The 20,040-nt window shown below is 38.9% G+C and overlaps 1 protein-coding gene across 1 annotated transcript; it reads left to right on the top strand.

Annotated features, from left to right (window-relative positions):
* Positions 1 to 10,539: 10,539 nt before the first annotated feature.
* Positions 10,540 to 19,553, top strand: LOC135473403 (glycine receptor subunit alpha-3-like). Its single transcript, XM_064753252.1, has 8 exons — positions 10,540 to 10,677; positions 13,116 to 13,210; positions 13,910 to 13,974; positions 14,419 to 14,486; positions 16,637 to 16,866; positions 17,380 to 17,462; positions 17,870 to 18,004; positions 19,165 to 19,553. Exons 2-8 carry the CDS (start codon positions 13,128 to 13,130, stop codon positions 19,551 to 19,553), a joined length of 1,053 nt encoding a protein of 350 aa, XP_064609322.1. The 5' UTR covers positions 10,540 to 10,677; positions 13,116 to 13,127.
* Positions 19,554 to 20,040: the final 487 nt, after the last annotated feature.

Raw genomic sequence — 20,040 nt, forward strand, 5'->3', positions numbered from 1 at the left:
CCTTTGTCCATACTGTTTTATAACCCAGCCCTGTCATCCCTTTGTCCATACAGTTTACACCAACTTACATTATTGGACGAGTGAAGGAAACCTGGGTCATAGATCGACAACAACAATTATTGTTCCCCCAACGCGACAAACTTGATCACCAACATCGACATATAATTGTGGGAATACTTTCCCCAAGGTCTGTTTACTTGAAGCCTGTTGGTTTCTGTCATGCAACACATTAAATTGCCCAGTTCATTTGACCTGAATAACAACGTCCGTTACTTGTGCAAATTTGAGACAGGAGAAGAAGAACATGTGTCAGCTAGTTTACAGATGAACTACATTCTGCTTTTAACACAGGTTCAAATTCAGATCCAATTGACATCAAATTATTCAAAGTGAATTATCTTTGGCGCAAGACGAAACGCAGAAACAAGTGGTTAGATACGAAAATCAATAAGAAAATGAAATTATCCTCTCTCATTTCTGACGAAAGTCGCCTTATTTACGATGATACTACTGACATGTTGTACAATCAGCCTAATTTGAGGGGATAACACTGTTGATAAGTTGTTACGGTTTTTGCCATTCGTGTTAAGGTTTGTAAATAATGAGGTATCTATAATTGTTTCGTCATTTGTCCATTGTCGAGACATGGGTTTAGATATTCCCTGAGCAAATTCACTGACAGGGGACGATACGCTTACTGGTTTGGACATGATTTGCCAATGGACATGCTTCTAGATGTATACCGCCAATGTAAGTCATATGCAAATTGTTCATTTACCCCACAGGTTCATTTACGCACAAATCCAGTGCTCACGGATGTCCATCTACTCATTAAGCGATACCAGGAATGGAGAACTGGTCATTTTTAAACCGATCCAGTTTATGGAAAGTTAGTACTAATACCGCTTGAATAAAAGCAAAAAGGTACGTATAATAATCCCAAGCCTTTGAGATTTCTCAGTATGTCTTTACATCCAGCCTATATGGAACGGCCGCCAATGAAGACAGAATCATGGTTTGTCTTCACAACGTTCAACAAGCCGGATTCAACCGGTTTTAGTATGCCACAGAGGGCATAACGCCCCCTGGTACTGTCTTGTCTCAATGCACGGCGGCCATTCGTGCATTATAGCTGATGAGTCATCGTATTAACTACCTGTAAACTGATGGTTTTCTCCGTGTAAGCTAGTTGTTGGCGAAAATGCCACATGGCACATTGTAATTGGCTTTTGATAAACAAAGTTTAGAAGAGTGCCTGATGGACCAGCATTCACTTCCTCTTCACCTCAAATAGTTATTCTGTTTAGTTTCGACAGCAAAGACAAGCGACCTGGGTTAACAGCAGCAAGATGTTTCTTGACAAAATAAAAACAATCGGCAATGAATACTAGATCTTACTGAAGTAATCACGAATGTTAACGAAACCTGGCCAATTTACAAAAGCTTAAAATTAGGCTTGGCCTACCGCAGTATATATATACCTTAACATGTAAATTTATACATTTGTTTATATGGACATACAGAGTCGCTTGGAAGCAGAGAATAACTCTTTGATAAACAATGATCAATCGTAAACACACGGTTGTGTATAATAGTATAATTATTTAATCAGTTTTACTCTTTACAAAGACCGGCTAGGTAGTTGTGTGTACAGAGCGTGAAGAGCTCGTAAAGAAGATCAGACACGCGGACAAGGAAGGAGATGTGTTTTCAGCTGAGGATGTTTACCTCAAGTCTATCTGTTACACTTCCCAGAGGAGCGAATTATGACCTTGTGTCGTAATCGAAGTCGAAACTTGACATGCACATGCACTTTCGTATATATAGGCTTCTATACAGGCTGTTATGTCTAGGCGACATAACAGGCATTCGCATATACCAATCACAGGCATTCGCATGTACCAATCATCAAACAGGATAGACGTTCCCAAAACTAATTTTTTAAGGAAATCTCGTTTAAGTAAGAACAAGAAATAAGAAGAAGCACTCAGTAAATTTCAGTTACATCACAATTATATAGTTCGTAAGTGAACCTGAATCGTTATCATGATCTATTACTTGGGGAAATAGAAGAACGGCATAACTAAATTAACTGATTTTCCACAAATTACATTTTAGACAAGAATAGCTTTTTCAGTGTTACCGCCATCCTTAATTAAAAGATACTGTGCATGGACATTTAACCTAAAATACAATGACGTCAGTCTACGTCGGTGATATCTAAAGAAGAAATGAAAATGGCCCATGGTGTTATAGCCGTTTGTAAACGAACCATACTTAATAAAAAGGATGGCTTATACTTGGACAAAGGCAATAACGCAAGAAAATGATTGCTTGGTAAGAATTAGAAATTAATCGTTATCAAGTACGCTCATTCCCATTTACCAGACGGTACATTGTTGATCTATTAGCTATCAATAACTCGTGTAGGTAGAAGAATCGGTAAAAGAAATATATTCACATTCATCAGATTTAAAGGAAACTTTAAACTGTACAGATTGGGTTTTTCACATATACTTGTATATGTACAAAAGCAATTTTTTTACTGCTACCAAGCATTTACGACAAGAGGATAGTTTGTGTTTGACATTGTTAAATTATCCTGGCTTGAATACTAATATACCAACAGGTCCTGAATGCGCAATGGGCATATTATACCTTGTAGCGTTTGTTAAAATGTACCATTTGTTAAAATATGCAGACCGCATGCAGGACCAAAAGGTTTAGAACGATACCGTTCGCCAAGAAGGCTTTAGTTTCGATGTTCTTGAGTTAATTTTACCCCAGAATCGATACTGTGAAGCCAGCAACTTCATAAATAATCAAAACTTGTCTAGGCATCAACCAACATCGCTTATGATTCAGCTGCATTGTAAATAAATTGCCAAGTCCCTTTGTTAAACCTGAAGGCTCTATATGTGATAAACCATACAGGATTATGACAGTTTTGTCTCGTGTGCAACCCACCTTTTTTAAAGAAATTGCTGTTTATCCATCCCAGTTGGCTTGTATCATAACGTCAGTTACTTGTGCAAATTTGAGATAGGCAAAGAACAACATGTGTCAGCTAGTTAAGAGATGAACCACATTCGACAACACAGGTTCAAATTCAGGTTCAATTATCTTCAAATTAGTGCAACTGAATTATGACACGAAACGCAGAACAAGTCGATAGACATGAAAATCAATACGAAAATGAGATTACACCCTCAGTCATTATTACAATGAAGGTGACTTATGTGAACAATGTCATATTTATGATGATGTTATTGACTTGCTTTACAATCATCCGCCTTTCTGACTTGAGTGGGGTTACATGAATTGTTTATCCCCAAAAAGTTTTCGCCGATACACGGGATACGATTATTGCTTGTGCACATGCTCTGACAGGGGATGATACGCTCATTAGCTTGGACCCGATTCACCATTATACAAACCTCCAGACTTTTGCCGCCACAGCAAATTTGTATAAATTGTTCATTTACGCCATCAGTCAATTCCGTGCAACGCCGGTTGTCAGGGAATTTCATTTACCCAATAAGCGATACCAGAAATGGAGAACTGGTCATTTTTAAAACCGACCCAATTTATTTATTTATTATTTATTTGATTGGTGTTTTACGCCATACTCAAGAATATTTCACTTATACGACGGCGGCCAGCATTTTGGTGGGAGGAAACCGGGCAGAGAGCCCAGGGGGAACCCACGACCATCCGAAGGTTACTGCAAGACCTTCCCACTCACGACCAGAGAGGAAGCCAGCATGAGCTGAATTTGAACCCACACTGATGAGAGACTCCTTGGTCAATACGCTGTGCTACCGCGCTAACCAACTGAAATTATGGAAAGCTAGTACTAATACTGCTTGCATAATAGTACTAGCCTATGTCTTTGCTTCCAGCCTGTATGGAACGGCTGCTAATGAAGACAGTATCATGGTTTGTCTTTACAAAATTCAACAAGCCAGATCCAACCGGTGTTAATATGCCACGGAGAGGGATAACGCCCCCTGGTACTGTTTTGTCTCATTCCACTGCGGCTCTTTGTGCAGTATACCTGGTGATGCGTCACCGTATTAACTATCTAAGCTAATTGTTGGCGAAAATGCCAGATGGTACATTGTAATAACAATGTACAATCTGACATGTGCGCACCTCTTACATCCTTGTTACCTTATGTATTTATCCTGTTTAGGTGTGAGGACCAAGATAAATGACTTGGGTTGACAGCAGCAAGATTTTTAATGGCAGAGTAAAATAAAGCGAACGGCAATGAATACTAGGTCTTATTTAAGTAATCACAAATGCTAGCAAAACTTGGTCAGTTAACAAAAGCTTAAAATTAGGTTTGGCCTACCGCGGTATATATACCTGTGTAACGGTAACATGTAAAATCATACACACGTCTCTATAGACATAGAGAGTCGCTTGAAAGCATAAATTAACTCTTTGATAAACAATCATCAATCGTAAACACACGGTTGTGTAGAACAGTATAATTATATAAGGAGTCCTGTTCTGTACAAATGCCGGTTAGGTAGTTGTGTGTACAGAGCGTGAAGAGCTCGTAAAGGAGATCAGAGACGCGGACAAGGAAGGGGATGTGTTTTCAGCTGAGGATGTTTACCTCATGTCTATCTGTTACACTTCCCAGAGGAGCGATTTATGACCTTGTGTCGTAATCGAAGTCGAAACTTGAAGAGTGGCCTAAATTCTAACATGCACTATAGTATATACAGGCTTCACATCAGACATCGGCCATGAAATGAACAGCATTTATACGTGGGAACAGCAAGATATCTAATCAAAATAGGGCTCTACAGAATACATATAGGTCTAGGCAACATAACAGATATTTGCATATACCATTCATCAAACATAATGGACGTTACCGAAAACTAATGGAATACTTAGTAAAATCCTGTTTAGATAATTGCCCATCACAAATAACATTCAGCACAAATATCTGAAAATGTCAGAAACGAAGTAAATCGACCGGTGCCGCACAAAGAAGAGGCAATCAACAAATTTAGATTATGTCGCAAATATATAGCTCGTAAATGAATCAGAATAGTTATCATGATCTGATACTTGGGGAAATAGAAGAATGGCATCACTACATTAAGTGGTTGGTGGAATTTTCCACAAAGTACATTTTCAACAAAAATACCTTTGTCAGTGTAATTTCCATCCTTAATGCAATGATACAGTACAAGGAAACCTAGAATCTACTCAGAAACACCATGGCGTCAGTATGAGTCTCTGATATCTGAAGAATAATTAAAAATTACCCACTCTGTTACGGCAGTTTGTAAATGCACTAGACTTAATGAAAAAAGATGGCCCATACTTGGACGATGGCAATAACGCAAGAAAATGTTTGCCTGGTAAGAATTAAAAATATGGCATTTTCAAGTGCGCTTATTCTCATATACCAGGCGGTACATTGTTGATCTATAAGCTCTCAATTACTCGTGTAGGTAGCAAAAACGGTAAAGAAATATATTCACATTAATTAGATTTAAAGGAAACTATAAACCGATGGTGCATGTTACTTATACTTGTATATGTACAAAGGCAATGGTTTGTTGCCATGCCGCATTTGAGGGCAATAGGACAGTTTATTTTGACATTGTTAAGTTATCCTTGCTTGAATACTAATTTACCGAAAGGTCCTGCATGCGGTGTGTGCATATTATGCCTTGTAGCATTTGTTAAATCCAATGTGTTGTGTCCCAGTCATGGTCTCATATTATTACTACAAAACTTGATGTGTCAAGGTATGTCATCACATACCTTCACTTTAAGTTTCTTAAATTTTATAATGGAAAGGCCTGAATCTCTGCTGGGCGCTCTCCTTCGTAATTGTGTTTATATGCTCTTAACCTGGGGCTGGAATCTGTGTATACATCATGCCAAATAAAATAGCCACGATTTTATGTCACGAATTGAAGTCAAAGCGTAAAATAGCAATAAATAATAGAATGGCACAGTACATGATACAGGCATGGATACCGATTAAATGTACTTACCTAGAACATACGTACACTCAAAAAATTATGTTTTAAAATTTAACAGGAAGTTTTTTTTATCTGAGTGATGTAAGAATGAATTTTGTCAGTGTAGCAGATTATTCTATTAATTATAACACACATATTCTGTTAATTCAACACAGCGATTCTATTAGACTAACAGGATATTATGTTGAATACGACATAGAATTATGTTATAATAACAGAATATATTCTAACATCACTCAGACAACAGACTTTCTGGTAAATTTAACAGATTAATCTAGCATCTATCCCACATTAATGCCGAAACTGTTTACAACTGCTTTTTATATAACCCAATCCTAATTTCTTAATTTATGTACATTCTTTGTCCTTTTATGGTTTGTAATGGTCGTTGTATTGGGAATATATTTTAACTGTATTTAACGATTGGTATATATCAATGTAACCTGCATTGCTCCAGGATGATGTCGCGTTTAATGAAGTTAAAGATCATTAAACTCGTACACTATTCATAGAGTAAGGGAGACACAGGAAATACGTGCACATGCAAAATGAAGAAAACACTTTTGATGCACAGATCATTGGGTGGTTAAGGGGGGTAATTCGTTTGCTTGTTTATAATCAATAAAGGATCCGAGGAAGCAAGGGAATATTCAAAACTGGGTGTCTGAGAATGAGGTAAAACTCACGTCCCAGGTGACATAGCCATTAAAAAGCAAGTCATTTATACCCGTTCCTCTGTATGAGCGGAAGACAGCATTGCTTTTTTACAGAAACAACTTGGATAGGAATTGTTTCCTTACAAAATTTTTACATCTATTAACTTAACATGCAGTCCAAAGGGAAGCGTGTAATTTTAGTATACATTATCCCAAACGCGATGATTTAACGCTGCAACTTAAACTGTTTATGATGTACCTTACCGGTCGCAATTGCTATAGACACGTTTGTTATAGTTTGCTCGCTGTATAGTCGAAGCTAACGATTAATAGCAAAATATTGCTAAACGCCAAGTGATAAGTCATAGATAAATAGGACACCTTACCTGGTACAGTGGTCGTGTGATGAACAGGTATTGCGGGTGCCTTTGTTGTACAGCCATTTAATCAGCACGCGTGCTGGAAGTGCCAGCCCGTAACAGGCTATGGCAATGATTCGTCTGCTGCTAACCCTCTTTCCGTGAGAAATTCGTCCTTTGATCAAATACTACATAGCTTGCAGGTTAAAACATCGATTACACATGCTTCACGTTATTATCTGTACACGTTGTCGCTCAGACGGTATTTATCTGGGTATAGCTGTCATTAACAGGAGAAATGGCGGTATATTGTATGGGATAAAAATCCACTTAAACCGTTTCGTGGCGAATGTTTGAGATTCACTTAATAGTTACCTCAGGTGAGGAAATCGGAATTATCAAGCCAAACAACGCTGCTGAAATGCCAAATATAACTGATAGACGCAATGGGCAAAAGTTACAGTAAAGCCAAGCAATAATATAGCGTATCCTCAATAGCTTATTGTACAGTGTAGGTTGAATGCATGATAAATCGTCTTCTCCCGAAAATTCGATGAACAGTGTTTGGAGAAGAATGTATCTATTGTATAAGAGAAAGGACATTGCAAGTATAAAACGTAGAAATCTTTAACGAGCATGTCATCGGACCCAGGTTTTCGCATTACTCCGCGTGCTTTTGTGACGCTCTTATCAAATTTTTGATTGCTGCCTTGTCTTTACAGTGATAATGTCTGTTTCTGCTGGCCTTTTTCGTGATGCATTGTGCATATGGCTGGACTACACAAAGGAAGTGTAACAGAGCAGGTCTATCAAAGACGATCCAGTGACAGTGCAGTCATTAAGCTTGTAAGGTTAAAGGAGAAGTAAACTTTTAAAAATGACACTATAGGCTGAAAAAAGCACATTTTTTTCTATCTGGTGGTGCCTGCTGCATAATTTTGCAATTTTTCCTCGCCATACATGCCTGAATACGGCAAACCTGTCAGCCAATGAGAGTAAACCCGGAGCCTACGTCCAACATTTCGGTTTCCCGATCGTCAAGCGGAAACGCTCGTAATCCGTTATTGCAGATATATAGGTTTCTCAGTCACGCTTTGATTGCAACTGTTTATAATGAAGACAATTAATGGGGAACCTTTCCTGTCCCAAGTAACAAGGGCGGGGAGCTGTATAATCTATTGCTCATTTCTGCCATTGCGATGACGATGTGCGGGCAATCTGGTAACCAGCTACACATGTGTTACCAGAGAACGATGGTCAGTTTCGTTTGGGCCTGAGCTGTTTTGCCCGGGGAAAGGTTCCCTAGTGGCTTATTGCTACAAAGTGCCCACGTGCAATGACAACACATCTCCATGTTGCAAGCATTGTCAAGAACAGCTGTCACGTGATTACTTGACCATCGCCGTTTAAGCGGTATTGAACGATACGGTATATGCAACAGAAGCGTTTAGTTCAGATGTGTCGTGAGTATATTTCACCCCAGAATTGATGCTGTGAAACCTGAAACTTCGTTATCAACACTTGTCTACTTATCAACAGCTATCGCTTATAATTCGACTCCATCTCAAACGCCATAAATCGTCGAGACGCTTTGTTAACCCTGTATATGTGATAAAGCATACATACATGATCATGACAGTTTTAGCCGATGTACAACCGATTTTTCTTGCTGTTTCATTAAAGATCGATAGTGCATGGAAGCGGCGAGATTAGCTGCCGTGTGCAGATAACTGGACTCCTGGCCCGTTATCTAGACAACTATATATACGCACGGACGGAGGGAAAATGAAGCTGGAGTTGTGAGACAAGACTATTTATTGTACCATAATTAGACCTAGTTTTCATTTTTTTTAAGATTAGACTATTGTATTAAGCTTTATGGCGACAATACGCAGGGTATAAGCATATTAACAAATCTGGTCACATTGAAATGTTCATAAATTGAAATTCATAAAATTCAACAACAACTAACGCTTTTTGCACTGTGTTGCAGAAATTCGTGTTTTTGTAGTTATACACGTTATCTTCTTTTCATTTTCAATTAGATGTTGATTCCAATATGTTGCAATATGTTTTCCGAAATAAAACTGTTTTCCGAAGCCATCCTACACGCAGATCATTCGTTTCGTACACAGATCCACAAGGTTTAATCATTAATGTACATGTGCTGCATGCAGTCATGTACATGTACTGCATGCAGTCATGTACATGTACTGCGAGGGACGACAGCACCCGATGAACCATGGACATTATATTCATTTATTGATTAGACAATCCTTGTTCCTTAACGCCAAACTAAAAGACTTTGAAATATTGTTACAGGGAAAAGCGTGAAAAACTCACTGGTAAATTGCACGATGACATGTTACAGCATATCTTCTGTATATATCTGACTGGGTAAATGGGTATGTTGATTTATGGATGAATTCACGGAATTAACATTTGCCGTTTGCTTTCATTCGTAGACAGATAAAACTGAGACATGCATAGTGAGGTGGTTTTTCCTCTAAACATTATATTCAGACAGATATAGAGTAATGGTAACTCGGTGCACATAGTCGCAATGTGCTTGTGTCTTAACAAAGAAAGAATCAGCTTCCAATGATGATCTACATTATTAGCTAGAAAATGCGGTGTAGAACGGTCAGGAATTCTTTGCAACGGCCATGTCTAGGTTTATATAAATGACTATGAGACATTACTCAATCTTATATTAGCGAATATCTTCAGAATGTCCCGCTAAAACTCCCACCGTCACCGTCACTAATGTTCTCTGTGCAATATGCAGTCTATATTACACGTATCGACATTGACGTGGTCTAACCTGAAGTTTTTCGGAGATTGCCTGCCCTCTATAGGTACTGTAAACACGATGAGCTTGACGTGCGAATCATCACTTTTGCACCTGAGCGTCATATGTGGCAAAGTCAGTTATTTGCCCACGACCTGTGGTTTATGGCCTGCAAGACAGTTTCTGCCTCCAAAACACTGATCGCCTACAACTGAATAAAGCCTGAAAAATACGTCATGAAACACATAATACAAAAATTAGTACAATTTTTTAAACTAAGGACATCATAACAGGTATCATAATATCACATGGCCTTTGGAAAGACTACGTTAAAGTCTCTGTCAAGCTGGCATGTACTCCTGTAGATTCGTGCTCAAAGACCCATTCTTATGTGTCATATGAAGGCCGGATGTTATTTGTGCACGACCATCATCGTTCATATCGATTGCATTGGTTCATAGTTATGGTAACGATGTGGTTACAGACAACCTAATGTTTGTCCGATGCTCAGGCCGCACATTACCCGCCACTTAACACGGATTTAGTGGCTGATCAAACAGATCAGGGGTCGCAGGGGTGTGTCCGAGATCGCAGATCATCTTTAAATAACGGGACGATGCGATGTAATATGGTTTAGGCCTGTATCCAAGGAGAACGTATTAGCAGCCTTAGCCCCAGGCATTGACCATCATACACAAGGAACACAGGAATGACATTTGCCTGTCTATCAGTTAACGGATTACTTCAAGACGGGCGTCAGCGTTTCGCTCCCTCAGCTATTGAGCTACGGTCACCATTTCATAGAAGCCTTTCATCTGTAACAGCATCTGGGATGTCATTTACTGACCAAGGTAAGTGAAAATTATTTTCTTATTTTCAAGACATTCAATATTGAACACATTCAGATTAGAGATACAAAAAATTTCGTGATGAAAACCCATCGATTTTTCCATACTACAACATTCTGAGCCTATCGTTGTGGGGAGAATCTCGATTTTGTCGCCAGTATTATTGAATTAATCCAAATGGCATTTCAACGTAGAGTCGTTTATCCAATGATGACCCGTGTTCTGAACAAGAACAGCCGAAAACACTGATTCAGTGGTCTCTTTCATTTACTTAGACAGAGGACCTATATCAAGATCTATCTATCGGCGACCATTTTGTTCCGGTAAAACAGGTTGTATGCCACATGTCTGTGTGTCTGTCGTACACTTTATGGTATGGTGTTATTACTACAGCCGTTGTTACTGGTCTAAAAACATTGGGTTACACATATAACTAAAGCAACCGTTCGACTTTTACATGGATTTTTCATTACATGTAGCATTTCACTCTCAGCATGATAGTAGCCTTCGTTGTCCCAGTAGGATTTTGCGCCGTATTGTTTTTAGTCATTTCACACGGGAATTACTTTTTTCTTGTCTAATGTCGGGGTGAGATCCAGTCTTGCAATATACCATGATATTAATGATGCAATGACCGTCAGTTATCATTGCGAAGTGTCTTGAACGTTAACAGCAAAGTACATTTATATGGAAGATTATATTTCTATTACTTCCCTCCCTAAAGGATTTTTCAAAGAATTGATGTTATGGGTTATTACGGTGTGAATTGGTCATAGGTGTACCCTACCCTGTGTATGTTTCACGAGAATTATAGACATTTTGGAACAAGGTTAGATCTGACACTTAAAGATACATTTTATTAAATGCAGTAAATAGCTCAAAGAAAAACTAGTATTTGAAATATTAAACCATTTATTCATATATTTCTTCATTTGATTAATGTTGTTTATTTTTAAGTCTGACGTACAATATTTCACTTATGATACAACAATCGGTCGTACGTGGGAAGGTCTTCCAGCAACCTGCGTATGGTCGAGGGTTTCCATCGGGCTCTGCCCGGTTTCTTCCCACAATAATGCTGGCCGCCGTCGTATAAGTGAAATATTCTTGAGCATGGTGTAAAACAGCAATCAAATAAATAAATGATTTTTACAGCAATCTGATTTACGAGTGAAGGAAAATGGGCTCGAGGACAATTTAAATAATTTAAATAAATTTAAAATAAATTAAATATCTCTGCTTGAAACCAGCTTTATACCACAAATACCTAAAACACAGAAGGCTGCATGAAACCATCCTTGTAGGCTAACCACAATGCCTGGATATCTGTATGCCATCCTTCTCGACTGACCACATTGTCTGGGTATGCGTATACCACCCTTCTAGACTGACCACATCGTCTGGGTATGCGTATGCCACTCTTCCAGACATACCACATTGTCTGGGTATGCGTATACCATCCTTCTAGACTGACCACATTCTCTGGATATCCGTAAACCATCCCCCCAGACTGACCACATTGTCTGGGTATTCGTATACCATGCTTTCAGACTTAACACATTCTTTGGATATCCGTATACCGTCCTTCCAGACTGACAACGTTTGTAACACCTGGCTTTCTATAAGGAGGTACCTCATCCAACTGCAACATAGGTCATCTGCTTTGCCTCTCATAACTGTCGTATCACGACACTGGGAAGTGTTCTTCGGTACATCCTCTTCAGAGCGATCCATCTATCAACAACTCAGAAACAGCTGTCTGTCGTTCTGTTCGCATTGGAAAAGCAGGATGTTTATAATGTAGATCTGTGTGTTGATATTTTGGATACCATCACTCCGTATTCACTTGCCCATTGATCCCCCATAAACAGGTATAATTCTTTCCAGACTGTTTTCAAGCATTTGCATAAATTCCAGGTCATGAACTTTCATGTTGGATAATCCGTTATAGATAATTAACGAACAATCATCATCAACACGCCATGGATTTATCGAAAGAGGAAATAACCTACCATACAGGAATGCATTAACGTCGAAACAATTTCTTCGATTCACTTTCTCCAAATGGAGCAAGCTATATTAGCAAATATGTGGATAAAAGCTCGCTTGAAGCCATGCACTGCCAACCAGTATTTAATATATTTTCAGGCATATTTGTACAGATAGTTATTGAGTTATATTGTGTTTACGAAATAGCAGTATACGCACCTCATCAAGGGAACAGCTCTAAAGCTCGTACAAGTCAAGGATGTGAGAGAAAAGCCTTACCAATCAAATAAATAAAAATATATACATATTATTTATTTACTTTTTGTGGTATTTATTTAATATTTATTTGTAGGTATAATGTGCTCACCTTATTCACGTTTCCAACGTTGATTGTCTATATACATCGAAATTATTATTGTTATCTCTGTTTCATTCAGCCTTCTGTGTTTTAGGCATTTACGGAGATGTGGGGTGCAGCCACCGTCCTTATCTTACTGGCAATTGTTCGATGCCGGGGCAGCAATGACACAGGAGAGCTCCCTTCCAGGTACTAAGACTTTACGTTGATTGCCTACATGATTCCATGACTTGTTAAATTCTATAAATACCATGGCAAAACATGGGGGTACATTGAAAAGACCATGTGCTTTTTTTCACACAAAAAATTGGATTTACAGTTATGGGGTTAAGATAACAGTTTATGTTATACTCGCCACACATAACGATCAGAGGTAATTTGTACAGTTCACACGTGTATGTAACTTTGGTTCTTGAGAAATTTCGTATTTCGAACTGTGATTTTTTTCTTCAAATTTTCTCCTAATGTGTAGCGAACGAATGTGTGTACAGTGTGTGCATATGTCGAAGGGAGTGGGGTTTGGTTTGTTGGCCTTTATGATATCGCAAAAAAAGAGAGAATTTTATCGAAATGTGCTAGAAAATCTCAAAAGCAAACAATTAATGGAATAAACTGATTCTAGCTGAAGAAATTTGGTATTCGTCTAATGCATTATTGCTCGTGGTATTATTTCGCGACTATATGCGAAAAAATTCCTATGCTTTAAGTGTTCAAAAATATTCAGACTCCTATGTATTTATATTTACTGTGCCAGATCCACAGAAATCTACATCGAGTACAGATGCGATCAGTATTCGTGTATCTCCCTATAACAGGCCCTGATGTAACGGTGAAGAAAGTGTTTTCATACAAAATATTTAATGGCGTCGTTATTGTTTACATTGACAGGAGATTCCTTGTGAAACACATACTAGCGGACTATGACCCTAACGTGGCACCTGGCGATTTGGAGAGTAAGTTATTTTGTTTCAGCCCAGTTTTCATTTAAACCGAAACAATGGAAAGTAACAAAGACGAGAGTCTGTCTTGTTATGTTATCTTGTTATCACCTATACAGAAACAACTTTTTGTTGTTCTTGTTATTACCACAAGTTATTTAAAGTTTGTTTTCACTAGCTAATGTGTATCCATGTTGGCTGGGATTCCTGTGCTGTGCCACCACGATTTGATATTTAACATCCCCAACCAAATTATTATTATTGTGACCTATATAAAGCATACTACCCTGACTACTAATATCAGTCAAGTCCTTATATTATACAAATGACACTGATACATCCTCTTATCCACACAGGTGAGGTGTGCATGGAACTGTTGAGGCTTGACGTCAAGGGTTCTCGCGTGATTCATGTACATTTCCATTCATGCAAACTATGTTTCATTCTTCTTTGCTTCAGTGAAGCCGACTGAAGTGGGAGTGCAGATGTACCTGCGACACCTCGACTCCTTTAACGAGGTAACCATGGTAAGTATCGATGGAAATTGAACCTTAGCGAAGCGACCAGGACGTGGCTGATAATGAAATTTAACGAAACCACCATGGTGAGCATAATACGAAAGTGAAACCTAAGATGACCACCATGATGAGTATAGGTCGAAAGTGAAACCTTGAAACCCACCATGATGAGTAGCGATATAGGTCGAAAATGAAACTTAACGAAGTCACCATGATGAGTGGAACTCAATGAGTTCTAGTTGTGAGTACAGGTAAATGTCGAACGTGGAACCATGATAAGTATGCATCGAAAGTTTAACTTAGCGAAGGCACAGTGGTAAGTATAAGTGAAAGAGAAATTTTACGAAGCCATCTTAGTTGGTTTGTATTTACTTACACCTCAAGTCGTGGCATACAGTAGTGACAAATTGCATACATTAATGAAAAACATAAACAAGTCATGCATTCACAGGCGACATAAACCATTTAGGTGAATTCAGAAATTACGCCCTTCAGCATAATCCCATTATGGCTATCCTACCACATTGATATGACGCTTTTCTTCATGTACCTAAATTTACCGTTTATGATAGCATGGAATTTTAAATTGTTTTTAGTCACGTATGGTTATAAACTGCAATGCAATAATTCAAAAGAATAAAATGGCATAAAATGTAGAAGCTATAGAAGACAACATACTCAGCAGAAATAACCTTCCTTTAACCCCTAAGTTAATAGAAAACACATGCATAAAGCTGCCCAAAATAGGCCGCGGCATGTGACAATTAAAAAATATTTCACAGGCGATCCCTACCTTGCCGCTGTTATTCAAAATGTAAGCAATTCGCTCGGCTTTGTATGGCCGTATATTCGTCTTAATAGCTACATGGTATAATCGAAACCCGCTTTTCTAGACTTTCACTTAAGTTTAAAATTTCGTCACTGGAAATCACCAGAATCTTCTTCAGAATGGGAAACAGGTGAGATTTTAGGCAAAAAATTCGATCAATCCAAATTCAGTCGATTATCTTGCGCTTGCCGAAATAATTACGTTTAACAAAAGATGAACCTCGTCTTTGCACATTGTATCGTTCAAAACCGGTCATGAAAATCGTAAAATTTAAAATGCGACCCACTTTATAACTTTTTCAACCATTGTAACCGGTTTAATATTACAATAATACAGGTATTATAGTATGATAATTTGAGCAATTCTTTGCGAATGGAGCAAATTTGATCTGATTGGCGTATATGACTTTTTCACCAAAATCTAGGCACTTTAAGAATGCGAGCATACGAAGAATGCTCTGAGGCCAACCTTTGGCCATGATTATGAATGAGAAGAAAGGAAAAGGAGAGGACTGACATGAAACTTGTTGGCTAATCTCCACCAGTTAAAGCTGCTAGTACTTTCAATTTGTTTGAATGATCTTTTAAGAGATATCATACTGTTTCACTAATATCGTGTTAAGATTTTAGATCTTTTCATCAGCCCTTCGGGAAGATTACCCTTATTGGCTTCGTTATCATTTGTTATTGCGACAATGTTAATTAACATAAAAAAACATCTGAAGAGGCAATAAATAATGTAAATTCATCTAGAATGGCTACAGAAGGACATTTTGTCAAACATTATTAGTTTTACTAAGTAACTATGACATTCTGAGTGGCCCTTGTTTTAAAGAAGAAGAGACAAGAAAGCATACATGTACCAGCCAATTATCATATTATCAAATATCAACTGGGGGCCTCCGTGGCTCAGTCGGTTAGCGCGCCAGCGCGGCGTAATGACCCAGGAGCCTCTCACCAATGCGGTCGCATAACCAACTGAGCCACGGAGGCCCCACTCCTTCAAACGAAAGAGTGTCATCATGTATGCATGACCATTTGTGTTAAAGAAGAATGTTCTTTATATATATATATATATATATATATATATATATATATATATATATATATATATAGACATAGCGCGAACAGCCTGTAGATATATATATATATATATATATATATATATATATATATATATATAAAAGAAAGGGTAATGGTTGGGGAAGATTGAGGGCAAGGATATGAAGGAATGGATAATAGAGGAAGACCAGATAAATGGGCTACAGGAGAGAACAGTAAGGGAATTGTTAATTACGGTGAGTTACCTTTACTCTTTAATACTATTGTAGGATTTTGACGTGACTTTGTTCTTGCGTCTGATTTGGCTGGATCCTCGCCTAAATTACGGTAACTACAGCCACATCCCTGAGCCCCTGGAGCTGAATGTCAATGTGATGGACAGCTTGTGGGTGCCTGACTTGTTCTTCGCCAATGAGAAGACCGCCATGGTTCATGACGTCACGGTTCCCAACCGATTAATGCACGTGTACAGGAATGGCACAGTTCGATACAGCGTGAGGTGAGAAGTCAAGCCAGAGGTCAAAAACAGGCTGTTCGCGCTATGTTTACAGGAGATGAGTAATGTCTTACAGCATTTTTATAATTCATTTGCTCAGTGCCATTTGACCGTGGTAATGCTAACGCCAGGGAAAATCCTCTGCGCTTATTCAGTTATGAAATTCGATAATGCATTTAATTTCAACACAGTTAGCCATGTTGTCGCATGTTCATCCATATGCAAAATCAGTGGTGTTGGTACCTTCGTGCTTTCAAACGAGAAATACAGCTTTGGTGCTCTGATTTGTCTAAATACATGTTCGTAGTTCTTGGCTTAAACCAGGAAAAAGAAATGACACAATCAATGACTTAATCGATACATAATCAAGGCTCTTGCAGTTGTTTGAATAACAACGTCTATATTCATCACACAATTTGTTTACATTGTCTACTTTCAGGCATCTGCCGAATTTAGACAGTTCTTGGTTTGTAATGTCAATGTATTTATTTTGCCATTACAATTTCTTTCCGTCAGACTTTCCATGAAATTAGGCTGTGAGATGAGTTTACAGTACTACCCATTTGACAGTCAGATATGCCCTGTGGAGGCTGAAAGTTGTGAGTTTCCTACCATCATAACTACCTGTGTCACAATACTTCATGGATACAATTAAATGATCAAAGAAGTTTCAACATAAATGCTTTGTTGTCGCACATAATGTAGATCTTGTTAACGCCGGTTATGCTTCCCATTTTTAAATGATTTAGCTTTTCCTATAATATTCTTGAGCAAATACATGAAATGAATAAGATTTTCTATTCTGTATACTGTATAATGGTTTTGGAAGGAATTTTCCGCCCAAGCCTGTGCCAAAGGTTGCAAATCCGGTACGTGCCTGTTGCATACCCTTGTATTACATGATCCCAGTGTTTAATAGCAAAAATTTGAACAAAAAATTTGTTCTTTATGTTCATCGCGTTTTCTTCTCAGCTCGTTTTATTTCTCAGCCTGATGCTTATTTCAGACGGACACACCACGGATTCTGTGTTATTCTCCTGGTACGGAGACTCTCCTTTTGTTACTCCTGATGATACGCTCGTCGCACAGTTTCATTTATTGAAAGTGGAAACAATCGATTGCACAAAAGGTTATGGGACAGGTAAGTTAAAAGAAAAGACAACAAGTAATATATAAGTTATTCAAGGCGAGGTATGGGAATCAGACCTGAACGGCCACAGCCTTTTTTCTGATGCGGTTGGTAATCTATGAATCAATGTATATGTGATGCACCATATTAAAACAACCGGATATATGATATAACGTCACTTGTACCCCCACGTACTAGGGTGACGTAAGCGGAAATAGCTACGGTCTTGGGTTATTGAGCTAACTTGCACCTGATTCATCAAAATTAGTAACAGGGCGATGCTTTCGATTCTCTCGATGTGTTCGGTTTTGCTTACATTGAACCGCGTATAACATCACAAAGAAAAAAGTTATGTTTTTTTAAGCCTCACGCGGTATACCTTATCAATAGCCGATGTATGTACAGTCAGTGTGGTGTTATCGATTCTTTTAATATGACATGTATACACTCCCGATATTTATTTATTTATTTATTTGATTTGTGTTTTACACCTTGGGCTGGGGAAGAAACCAGCATGAGCTGGACATGAACGCACAATGACCAGTTGCCAGTTGTCACAGTGTCAAGAGACTGTATTTGACAATGTCACAAGGTTGCATTTCAGTGAAAATGTGTGACCAGTTGCCAATTTTCACAATGTCAAGAGATTGTATTTCAGTGATTACGGATGACCAGACGTCAGTTGTCACAATGTCAAGTGGTCGTATACCACTGATAATATGTGACCAGTTGCCAATTGTCACGGTGTCACACGGTCGTATTTCACTGATAATGTGTGACCAGTTGCCAGTTGTCACAATGTCAAGAGGCCGTATTCCACTGATAATATGTGACCAGTTGCCAATTGTCACGGTGTCATGCGGTCGTATTTCAGTGATAATGTGTGACCAGTTGCCAGTTGTCACAATGTCAAAAGGCCATATTCCACTGAAAATGTGTGACCAGTTGTCACGGTGTCAAAAGGTCGTATTTCAGTGATAATGTGTGACCAGTTGCCAGTTGTGACAATGTCGAGAGGCCGTATTTCACTGATTATCAGAATGTTATATGGTCTTATTTCACCTGTTATGTGCGACGGATACCATGAAGTTACCGCTAATCTATTCGGTCTCTTTTCTCTACATGTACAAGTATACATAAACTATGTCTACCTGTTCTGAATTTGTCTACAGCAGACGAGTTTACGTGTCTGAGATCGAATATCTATCTGGAAAGAGACCACGGCTATTTCATCCTCCAGGTGTACATTCCCAGTGCTCTGATTGTCCTCCTGAGTTGGGTCTCCTTCTTCTTGAACGTGGACGCCGTACCTGCCCGGATCTCCCTTGGGGTACTCACCGTGCTTACCCTCACCACCCAGAGCTCCACCCTACAGGCCAGCCTCCCTCAGGTCTCCTACGTCAAGGCCCTGGACGCTTGGCTGGCCACCTGTCTGTGTTTTGTATTTGCTGCGCTCCTTGAGTTTGCCGCTGTTAATGTCCTGAGCAGGCAAAACAAGTCTGAGAGCACCGCAAGCCTTAAGCAGGTGAGCTGTGACAAACATAGCCAGACATACACGTAGGGTGGCAGATAAACGGAAGGGCAATGACACAGGACAGCAGATAAACCGTGGATCAAGGGCACAAAGCAGTAGCAGCAATGGCACAGGGCAGGGGACAGACATTAGGGCAATGACACGGTGCAGCAGATAAAAGGTGGAGCAATGACACGGGGCAGTAGACAAACGGTTGTGCGATGACACATGACAGCAGATAAACGGTGGGGCAATCTGTGCATAGAAACATACATTCGTATACCACCCGTCAACCAATAAGGGCGTTCCAGGTCAATAATCGCTAAGGCCAGTTCCCAAAATGACGTATAACACAAACCACCAAAACTAAGAAAGTATATGAAGTACGAAAATAGGACTCAATCACACAAAGAGCTGCAGTCAACAGTTTTCAATGATGCTGGAAAAACGCAAGGTATGTTCTCGGCAGCAGAATGAAATTAGTATCCAAATCGCATACCATGCTAGAATATCAGTGGCCGTTAACAAAATATGT

Source organism: Liolophura sinensis, chromosome 8 (assembly GCF_032854445.1).
Source record: "Liolophura sinensis isolate JHLJ2023 chromosome 8, CUHK_Ljap_v2, whole genome shotgun sequence".
In the NCBI taxonomy this organism is placed as follows: Eukaryota; Metazoa; Mollusca; class Polyplacophora; order Chitonida; family Chitonidae; genus Liolophura; species Liolophura sinensis.